General features: G+C 31.9%; 1 protein-coding gene across 1 annotated transcript; it reads right to left on the bottom strand.

The window, feature by feature from the left end:
* Window positions 1-5,899: 5,899 nt before the first annotated feature.
* LOC138699884 (glycine and tyrosine-rich protein-like) lies at window positions 5,900-10,708 on the bottom strand. The gene is made up of 2 exons (XM_069826082.1): window positions 10,570-10,708; window positions 5,900-7,423 (listed from the first exon to the last, which is right to left on the bottom strand). Exons 1-2 carry the CDS (start codon window positions 10,582-10,584, stop codon window positions 7,100-7,102), a joined length of 339 nt encoding a protein of 112 aa, XP_069682183.1. The 5' UTR covers window positions 10,585-10,708; the 3' UTR covers window positions 5,900-7,099.
* Window positions 10,709-11,531: the final 823 nt, after the last annotated feature.

The following is an 11,531-nucleotide window of genomic DNA, read 5'->3' as shown; positions in this document are numbered from 1 at the left end:
GCCGAAAATTTTCTGGTAATTTTCGATTTTCCAAAAATAATTGGTCCTAACATATATAATTAACCACCCTGAAACCGAAAATCGCTTTTTTGAAATTTTTGTTTGTATGTCTGTCTGTCTGTCTGTCTGTCTGTCTGTATGTTTGTTACCTTTTCACGCGATAATGGCTGAACGGATTTCGATGAAAATTGGAATATAAATTAAGTTCGTTGTAACTTAGATTTTAGGCTATATGGCATTCAAAATACATTATTTAAAAGGGGGGTTTATAAGAGGCCTGAATTAAATAAATCGAAATATCTCACTTATTATTGATTTTCATGAAAAATGTTACATAACAAAAGTTTCTTTAAAAATAATTTGCGATTAGTTTTATTCTTGAAAAATTTTGATAGAACTGATATTTAATGAGATAAATGAGTTTTAAAATTAAAATAACTGCCATCTAAGGTCGTGTAATGAATTAAAAAACAAATGACTTCGTCTATAAGGGGCCTTGGACAGCAACAATCGAAAGCTATGAAAGATAGCCTATAGAGAATGTTTCTGTGTTTGTATGAAGTAATATCGGAAGCTAAATTAATCGATTTGTATAATTAATTATTATTTCACCATTGGAAAGTGTAGTTTCTCTAGATGGACATAATGCTATAATGTTATTACAGTAACTTCTGATATAATATAATATATATAATATAATATAATATAATATAATATAATATAATATAATATAATATAATATAATATAATATAATACAATATAATATAATATGTAATATTATATAATGTAATTTAAGTTATTTGAAGGGTTCACAACCATAGTGGGCCAAACGCCATTTACTGTATACGTAGAAAAGGAGGGTTAAAATTAAGTTATTACCATAATTCAATGGAAACTTATAACAAGTAAAATAAAATATACACATTAAATCTAAATGATGTCAATCTTCATTAAGCTATGGTTGCATGTAATAAAAATTAAGAAACATGTTAAAGGAATTGTCATTGCACCAAATGAATGTCCCTGGACCAAAATGATCGCATTTTAATTATTTGGATGCAATTTAAATTAAATAACATATTAAACGATTTATCCTTCTATCAAACACGAATGTTCTCTGGATCAAACGTCCTATTTTAATTATGTAATTATTTTATATTTATTTCTAACGGGTGCAGCGGACCGCACGGGTACGGCTAGTTGTGAAATATAAAGGAACATATCGTCGTTGTTCCTGCAATAACTCCTATGTGCAAAATATAAACATTTTCGGTAAGAAGAAAAAACACATTTATTCATCCTATGACAGCCATACATAGGAGACTGTGAATTCTTACATTTTCGAAACAAAGAAATATAATTACATATAGGAGATTTTATTATTTGCTGTATCACTATTTAAGTTATTTAATAGAACAAAAATCTGAAAATCGATAAACATGTCACATAGGAGTTATTGCAGAAACAACGACGATATTTTCTTGGGGAGGTGAAGGAAACGGATAAAACGGAATCAGAAGTGAAAGTTGTGGAAAGATGTGGAATGGATACTTGGAAGTGACCAAATGAAATTGACCAGATATAGTATAAAGATCGTAACACTGCCGCAAAAATTAGCATAAAATATATATTTATTCAGTGCGTGAAATAAATTTGTAAATTAAAACTAGGCCTAATTGAACAGTTTAATTTTTATATAGGTAGCCTAAGAAAAGCAATTATTTGCATATATTTAGTACATTATTCCTTCAATGTAGCCTCTTGCGAGTAATTATAAAACAAATTTGTAATGGAAAATCAAACCGGTAATAAGGCATACTTATAGGCCTAAATTTATATAAAATATTCTTAAATATTAAAAAATTTCTCTGAAAATTTATATTTTTATTCTAGTTCTTATATTTAATATTACTGGAGCGAAAACCATAATATTAACCATATTATATATAGTACACAATGATATATCATTGCATACATATAGAATCCCAAAACACAGTTAGTTTCAACTATTCATCATTTGCCACTTGGGGTCATTCACTAGTGCTCATCTGGTCGACTACTAGAACAATATGGCCATTCACTAGTGATTTTCAAATCATAAAAATATGATCACATAAATTTAACCAATATGAGAGAAAAGTAAAAATTCACTCATTAAATGAGTAGTGCCGGTCTTCAGGAACCAGTGAAGCCTATTTTTATAAGTGGTTATATTCAAATATTCTTATCAAGGTGCTTAATTTGTCATTCACTAGTGCAACTACCCTATTAGTACGTATTAGTAGCTGATTTCCTTGATAAAACAGGATCTTTCATAGAACAAATACCAAGATATGAACCAGCACTTTACTCCATATTGAAAAGTCACATAAAATTAAAAATCACAATTATGAATGACAACACACTTCAAACAGTAGCCAAAAACGAAAAATAAAAATGTCTAATAAAAATTACTAACGTCATACCTAACCTGCCACGGAAAACAGCTATAACATATTTTCGATTAACAACAGGTCTTGCAACTGTCTTGCAAAACATCTTTACAAAATCAATATTTTCCTTTCACCGAAGTTCATCTTATGCAACCATTCGGAGAAAGAATTGGATGAACACCACCTGAACAACTGCATCGCTGTCAAACAGGAAAACTCTGACTTCAGAGTATTGGAGAGCAAAACTGCTAATGACTTTAGTGTTAGATGCAGCATATTAGACAACTACAATTACAACTGCAACTGCTGCTACTACTGTACTGCTGCTACTGATACGACTGTAACAGCGGTTCGTGCACCCAAAAGTGGCACATCATATCGGTATTTTGTGTTAACGTCGCACTCAGTATGTATAACTTACTGCACAATTGTACAGCATATAACAGAAATCTGTGGACCGAACACAGTTCCTTGCCCTCTTTAAAGATGGTGGCTGCCGCCCCTCACTTGACGATACGAGGGGTGGGGGAGAGGGGAGGGGAGATAGGGAGAAGGAGAGAGGGGGGAGAGAGAGAGAGAGTTTCATCGGGAATCAAAGCCGCATCCGTTGTATGTGTAGGTGAAACGTTATCAGAACGGGGAAAGTTGATACTACCTTTTTGTTTATATTTTTATTATGATTTAATTTGTTTCAAAATCAATTTTTTCCATTTATCAGTTTCATTTCCTCCTTTTCCACGACCTTACTTTGTATTATTTATTTATTCTTTTGACATCGGTCGTTTTCAAACTTAATTCTATTATTCATAATATGAATTGTAGGTGTTGTAGGACTAAACTTGCCGCTTATTTAGAGTATATTTAACACCTATTATTATTATTATTATTATTATTATTATTATTATTATTATTATTATTATTATTATTATTATTATTATTATTTTCTAGGCATTAATCTTGTAAGCAATTTTATTCGGAGTTCTGTGTATTTTACTATCAATTGTTTGGAAATATAAGCCGTTGCAGTTTTTATTAATGCAAGTTACTTTTAAGTAATTATCAAATACAGGATGTAAACAATATAAGCTACCGAAAAATACTGATGATAGAGCATAAATAACTGAACAAAAAGTCAAATAATGTTGTTCCATAATTGTCAAGATTTCCCAAGAAAAAAATGTGTTTTGTGAGTTTAACTTTTTTTAATGAGAATAGACAGCCATTAATTTAATTAAAAACTGCCCCCTATTGAGGGTAGCCCTTACGGACTCAGTATATCCTATATATATATATATATATATATATATATATATATATATATATATATATATATATATATATATGTATATATATACAGGGACATCATTTTATTTTTACTAACATTTTTAATATTAACCTGTCTATACCTTTAGAGAACCGGAAACACCGTTCGCTACCCCCTTCCACAACTGGAATTCGATGATATTGGCGTAAAACACAAACACATCACTTTACTAGGTATAGGAGGGAGAAAAGTAGTTCGTCCATTTACGTAAACTAGGAAATATCGCAATTGTGAGTTCGATCATTTTCATTAGGTTTTTGTTTAATCAAAATACAGTACTGTATTAGCAAGAACTGTTTTTACTCACGAACTGAGCTATCCATTCCTACGAATTCATTATGCAGTGTATATTATACTGTCTACAGCACATTAGCGTACAATATAGAGAATGAAGTTCAATTGAAAAATAATCATAGTATGGATATTTAAACACAGTTTTGAAAATGGTGGCCGTTCATTTCGATACAGGCTTCAGTTCTTTTGTGCATATTATCGCACTACAGACTATTGCATCTAATTATAATTGCCAGTTTCGTCCTTGGTAGTAGTAACTCATGTTGAAATAATTCTGTACCTACTCTTACGTATTGTAAATTCAATCTTCACTTCTGCCCGACCCGCACAGATAAAATTACTCAGACATGCTATCTACTGTCCGTCCAAGTGGTTATGCCGCAGGATCGTAGAAAGGGGGGAAATCAAGTTACAGTTAATTACTTAACGAGGCCCTTTTATTTAAGTTATTTTAAACAGTTGTATAATATTACGTAAACGTCCAATTCCTAACAGAAATTAATCTTTTCAGAAAAGAGCTAAGACAGCCCAGCTTTTACAGAGGGGCGTGCAGAAGCAAGTGGGGGAAATTAGGATGCGACGTAGGCTAACGAACAGTACCTGTGCGAAAATATGGTTCAATACTGAAAGCTCTTTCGTCACTGGAAAACGCGAACATATTTCTGGAACGTACTATACTAACTCAGTGCTGTTTACTATATGCAGCCTTGATTCTGTCTGGAGGATAGTTGGAACTTCATTAGTAGAAGGGGTGGGAGTGAAGTACACTAAAAACTCAGGTACAATAAAAATTGAAGTAAAAATAAAATGATGTCCCTGTATATGTAAACATAGATTAAAAAAAAAACAAAACAAAAAAAAAACAAAGAAAAGGGCATACTATATTGAAGCAATCGTTTGTTATAGGCCAGCCAAGCTCCGATTACCGACGGCAGCAGTCCGAACTACTGAGCTCGTTGCATGTTTCCTGTTTATAGCGAAAGCAGCGACCTCATCTCCAAACGGTAATAAGAAGTTGGTGGGCCTATACTCTGTTGTGTATGGGTAGCCTATGTGTTGGGTGCTAGGTCATTGACAATGGCATTCACGTCGATATGTAAACAAATATTAGATTACTATCAATCTTAAAAATATGGTGCTTTAGAAACTGAAAATAAAATTATAAGAAATAATTAAACTTCACTAGATATTTTGTTCAGTGGATCGATATGTACAGTCTATATAATTCTGGCAGTTCATATCGTTTAAGCAATGGCAAAACAAGCTTTTAGTAGAAAAAGAAGCATCTTCTGCGGACCTCTAGAAAATGAACTAAGGAAGAGACTAGTGAAGTGCTTTATGTAAAGTGCAACATTGTATGGAGCAGAAACATGAACATTACGACGAAGCGAATAGAAGCATTTGAAATGTGTATATGGAGAATGATTGAGCGTGTGAAATGGACAGACAGAATAAGAAATGAAGCTGTGTTGGAAAGAGTGGGTGAAGGAATAATAATTCTGAAACTGATCAAAAAAGAAAAAGGAATTGACTGGTTAACTGGCTGAGAAGAAACTATCTACTGAAGGATACACTTGAAGGAATGGTGAAAGGGAGAAGAATTCGGGGCAGAAGAAGATATCAAATATGTTGGAAATTCCTGGTCAAGTAGTGACTATGACGAAAAGTTACTACGACATATTACACACTACAAAGTAGATAAAATCTATTCGCGTTCAGAGAATGGAACCCTGACCAGTGAATTTGTAGCTGGAAACGCTGTCTTGAGTCGTAGCTTATCTCTTATGTATACAAATTAATAAAAAGCAAAGTAACATAAGCACCAATTTATAATAAAAATATACCCAATTTATACAAGTTTGGAACCTTTTTTTATTTAAGTATAAAAGTCATAGATACATAAAAATAATTTACAAAATATTACAAACATTTTTATCACAAATATAATTACAAAAATTGCATATATCAGTTAAGATGCATTCCACACCAATATGTGAAGGAAGAATACTAAATCTCTCCCAAAATCTTGTTTATTTTCTAACTTTTATTAAATGAGATCAATTTTAATTTATTTCAACACTCGCAACAAATAAAATGATTTAAAACTTATTTCATTCAATATTTCACTCAATTTTCCCTTTCTGTTAGCAAACATGTTTCAATTAGACAAGTTATTTATTTTTTCGTACTTTTTCGTACTTATTTCTCCACATTATCAAGGTTTCCTACGTCATATTCAAAGAGGGCACGTTTGACTGTAACATTGTTAACAATTTACCGGCCAACGCAACACTAAATTCTTTGATTTACGAGAGGTATCTGTTAATGTGATACCTGTAACGGAGAAAACAGCAAGAAAGTAAAATTACGACGTGATACACAATACATTCATAACTCATAATATATTCAAATCCGGATAACAGACAGGTCATTAAAATAAAGTAATTTTGATTAAATGTTGACTGTGAGCGACTGGAATTTTATTGTTAACATTTCCCTCTATTTCAATCATTTTAATGAATTAATAATTCACATAAACATATAAAATAAGTAATAATAATATTATGAACACTATAGAAGTAAATAGGACGAACAATTATGAAAGTTATTAGGACAATTAATGTGGAAAAGTGGTTCTTCTAATTGCAGAAATTGTCACTGTTAATTTGAATTAGATTCGAGGATGAACAATTGCAGTATCAACTGAGATCTTTGTTTGAATCTTGAGAAACAAAGTTGAGTTTTCTATAAAAAGATTACGTTATGTATTTCTCAAGACACGTCCCTTTGTATCCTGTACACCAAATTATCATCAACATCTTCTTCGTCTTATTTTTCTTCATGCTTGAAAATATGAAATACTGGGGGGTAATGCGACAATAGAGCATGTATAATAAACCGTATACAACTTCCAAAATTTTGACTTCTATCTCTGCAAAAACACTTAATCTTTCAACATCAAGATAAGTCTGTCATATGAACTGTTTTTTATTTTATATACGTTTTTGTCATGTATCTGCTAAGTCTTTTCTTTTCTTGTATCTCTGTTCAATGCTTCACGATGGGAACTGCATTATTTCCAGTCACTGGTTTCCCGTCCTTGTTATTGTAAAAGGCAAAGGGAAATCCTCCGTATCCTCCTAAACCGCCGAAACCTCCGAAAGGATATCTGGGGAAGATTCCGGCCCCTGGAAACAATCCACCACCTGGAAACATGCCACCTCCTGGGAACATGCCACCTCCTGGGAAGAATCCGCCTCCAAAGAATCGCATATCAACTTTTCCTTGGTTGTTTTTCTGGTCACCAAATTGAGGGGTAGGAGGTGCGGCTGTGGTTACCGTGGCAACGACGAGAACAAAAATGATAATGCTCTGAAAGGAAATGTGTAAACAATATGATATATTCATATTTCCAGATATCGAAACAAAAAGCAAGTGTACAGTGGCGTTCAAAGATACCTTACCTCTACTAATCGATAGTGGTCGATAATTTGTTCGTGTAAGTGTGGCTTTCTTAGTTATTACTTCTATGAATAGATGGCGAAGATGAAGTTTAGTGTAGCAAAAGTACATAAATATACCAGTATTATAGAATTAAAAATTTTATTCTCTTCTAATGATTGTACTCGTACAAAGCACTAGGTTTAGCCGGAAACCGCTGTCACTGTCAATTACGAGAATAATTATTTATACTTAATCTACAACACCATTTCCCCAAACACTTTCTTATGTCCCAATAATAGTGCTACCTACTGAGAACTAGGGGAACTATTTCAAAGTTTGTCAATTTGTTATATCTTTAGTACTGCCTTATTCCCTGGTTAGAAAGTTCGCTCACACGATCATAAAATTGTAGGCCAGATATCTTTGAATGCCAGTGTACGTATAATGGAGAAGATTGGACTTAATTTATTTGTTTTGTTTTTAAGGGGCTCGGAACGCTCTAAATCTGTAAAGAAAATTATATCTTATTTTCTCTGTTTTTAACAAATGTAGAAAATGCAATTTTACCATCATGTGCATTTTAACACAAGGATTTCCTGTCAGACCTAATATTTTAAAAGAAAAAAATTGACAGTGAAATCTTGATTTCGAAGAGTGTAACGTAAATACGTCTTGTATTAAAATTTTTTTTTTTTTGACATCGAAGTTTATAAATAACTCTTTATGTTGTCTTTTACTGTATTAGCAAATTTATTTTCAATTATAACATACACTATAGCCTACACGTTCAAAATGCCACTTAAATTTGAAATATTATTCGTAATTCCTACGTAAAATAGTTATATAAAGGTTGAACCTGGATTTATCTGTATGAGTTGAACTAAATCCGATAGTAACAGAATGACAGTGTCCGTGGGAAGAACGCTTTTACAGCCATGGTGAAATATTAAACAATATTGTTTTAATTAATTTGGCATGCTATCTACGAGTATTTTGCTATTTTTCTCCACTGATACAACAATTTCAAAAAATTTACAAGCACATATTTTGCTGGTTAAATCTGATATATTTCTAACATTTACTATTAATCAAATGCCTAATCTATTTATGTCAGAGATCTTAATAATTATTTATCTTATTTAGTTGGTCATTCAACTACACTGTATGAACTATTAGGTTATTTAGCGGTAACGATATTGGAAAAAGCGAGATAGTTTTAAGAAATGAGGGGGGAGTAATTGACATGGGATTACATGATATTCGCCTTACTATTGCAGAAAACCTAACAAGGTAATCAGCCCAACCGGGAATCAAATTCACGCCCGAGGGAGTACAGATCTACATCAGAAGGAAAAGACGCTACCGACTCAGCTACGTCGATAGCTTAGCTGGTTTTAAAATATAAAATAATACTCCTCAGTACGTATTCTCATGATTGCAATACTATATACAATGCATTCTACTTTCAACCTAAAATGAGAGCGCTGTGTAAGTCGAATTATATTTACAAAAGGCTATAGTTCGTAAGCAGTTACAGTAGTTATAATTCAGTATGTTCATGAAATTATGCTTATAACATTTTATTTCGTAAGTACTTTTAATTCAGTCCTTTTATTATTACTTTTTATATATAATAGTTCATAAATATTTGCAGTTCAAAACTAGAAATGGAAACCGTTTAATCATGCACTCTAGCAAAACAAAATAAATAAACTCCATTTTATAGATGATTAGTTCATAATCGACAATCTACACACGAGAATGCTTACGATTTCAAAATTTATTAAACGATTTCAGAATGGATATATTATTATTATTATTATTATTATTATTATTATTATTATTATTATTATTATTATTATTATTATTATTATTATTATTATTATTATTAAGTGATTATAAGCTTCTTAGTGCTGACTTCACATTGTTACAACAGTTTGTATTTTTTTTAAATTAGTCGTCCATTGTATACTTCAAAATTTTTTAATCACTCACCAAATTATCAAAGAATCGTAAATTTGGACGTCCTAATGGTCTCCTACCTACCATAATTTCTTCTATTAGTATTTCAATCTACCTGTTCGGTGTGAATCCCAATGACACCTGCAATGCATTTAATGGAATGGATATATCAACGTAAAAAAAATCGAACAAAAGAAGTTGAATTTGAAAACGTAATTAACAGGAAGCAAAATTATAGTAAACAAACATTTTTGGAATAGGTGTTCATTTCTAATTACCTGGGCTGTAATATGAAACAAAAATTAAAAATATATTTATGAAGAATACAAAAGTCATATAAACCTGAATAACATTTCTTACAACTAATTAATTTATGCGGTAGGCTAGAAGTATACAACATATCCTGTCATGTGACAGTGAAGTTCGGACTCCAAATGATAAAAATAGAAAGAAAATATCTTAAATTAAATATTTTTAGAAAAGAGATATGATTTGGAATAGATACATTACCGGTAAATATAAACCATGCTATTTAAATAGAATTCAACATGAAGCAAAACTATAGTAAACAAAACAGTTAGGAACAAATACTTATTTATAATTACCCGGGCTATGGTATAGGCCTATCAGATGAACATTTTTAAAAAAGGTTTATAAAACATAAAATTCACAGAAACCTGAGTAACTCTTCCAAAAGTTAATTAAGTTTTGCAGTAGAAATGTGAAACACAATCTGTGAAATTCTCAAACTAAATGGCAGAAACAGAAACAAATCTACCTACCGTAATTTCTTCTATTACTGTTTCAATCTAGTGTTCGGTGTGAATCCCAATGACATGTGCAATGCATTTAATGGAATGGATATATCAACGGAAGAAAAATCGAACAAAAGAAGTTGAATTTGAAAACGAAATTCAACAGGAAGCAAAAATATAGTAAGCAAAGCTGTTTTGGACAGATATTCATTTTTAATTACCTGGGCTGTAATATATGAAACAGACCTTTAGAAAGACTACTACGTAGGTGAGGACGAAGCAGGGCTATTGAAGTCTATTTTGTGATTCATGATGCTAATGGTGATTCTCGTAAAACAGACACTTTAAAACACTTACCGATGTGTGAACCATGTTGTTTGAGAGTATACTTTTCTCTTAGACTGCAGACAACTAATAAGTATGTCTTCGCTCCGTGTGTGAATTTATAGTCCTAAACATAAGGTGAAACATATGCACTGATTCACACATTTCAACTAGCATTTCCTGTCCAAACATTATACGGAAATCGGAAGAAGCAAAAATTGTGACTAATGCAGCTATAACCGCCACACAGCACAAAGACCGGCTTACGGTATCACCTGGAGGACTCCCCAGTCTGCACTTATCAACAAATTTTTCGCACACCTGTACGTTGCGTACGTTTACGCTAACTGGGCGCAACTTTGTGTAACTCGCAAAGGTTGACTAATCACCAATTCTTGTGTTGACACATCTGCATTAAACAGAAGCAGAAAAAAGGAATATGTATTTACCAATGACAGAATGTCAATCTGACGTCTTTATCTGCACTTCACGGATAAGGCTTATTGTCTGTTCCGACTTCACAGTTATGACTCTGTTGTTGGTTCGTCCATCTCCTCTTTAGTCTTCCCAGATCTCTCGTTTCCGAAGTGTCTGTAATTATATACTATTTTTTTGGTAATGCGGTTCCTAGCATTCTACATAATATGTATTGTAACAAATCATCAACATGTGGTGTTGTAGGTATGTAATTCCCCTCATTAAAATGTTTGTCAGACCTAGATGATCCAAAGATACTATTTCTCCAGAGGTTGGAGGCGAAATAGATGATAATGTTGGAAGTTATCAAAGAAGATGAAGATAGAGATGAAGAAGTAGAAGAAGATTAAAACGATAAATAAAATAATATCATGCCGATGCAAAATAAATAGGCCTACAGTGACGAAGATCAATGAACAAAAGTTGATAAAAGTGAAATATGGAGATTATTATTATTATTATTATTATTATTATTATTATTATTATTATTATTATTACTGGTAATAGTAGTAACAGAA

The sequence above is a fragment of the Periplaneta americana genome, chromosome 5 (genome assembly GCF_040183065.1).
Source record: "Periplaneta americana isolate PAMFEO1 chromosome 5, P.americana_PAMFEO1_priV1, whole genome shotgun sequence".
Classification (NCBI taxonomy): Eukaryota; Metazoa; Arthropoda; class Insecta; order Blattodea; family Blattidae; genus Periplaneta; species Periplaneta americana.
Note: the sequence above shows the minus strand (reverse complement) of the source record. Positions and strands in the feature narration are given on the sequence as shown.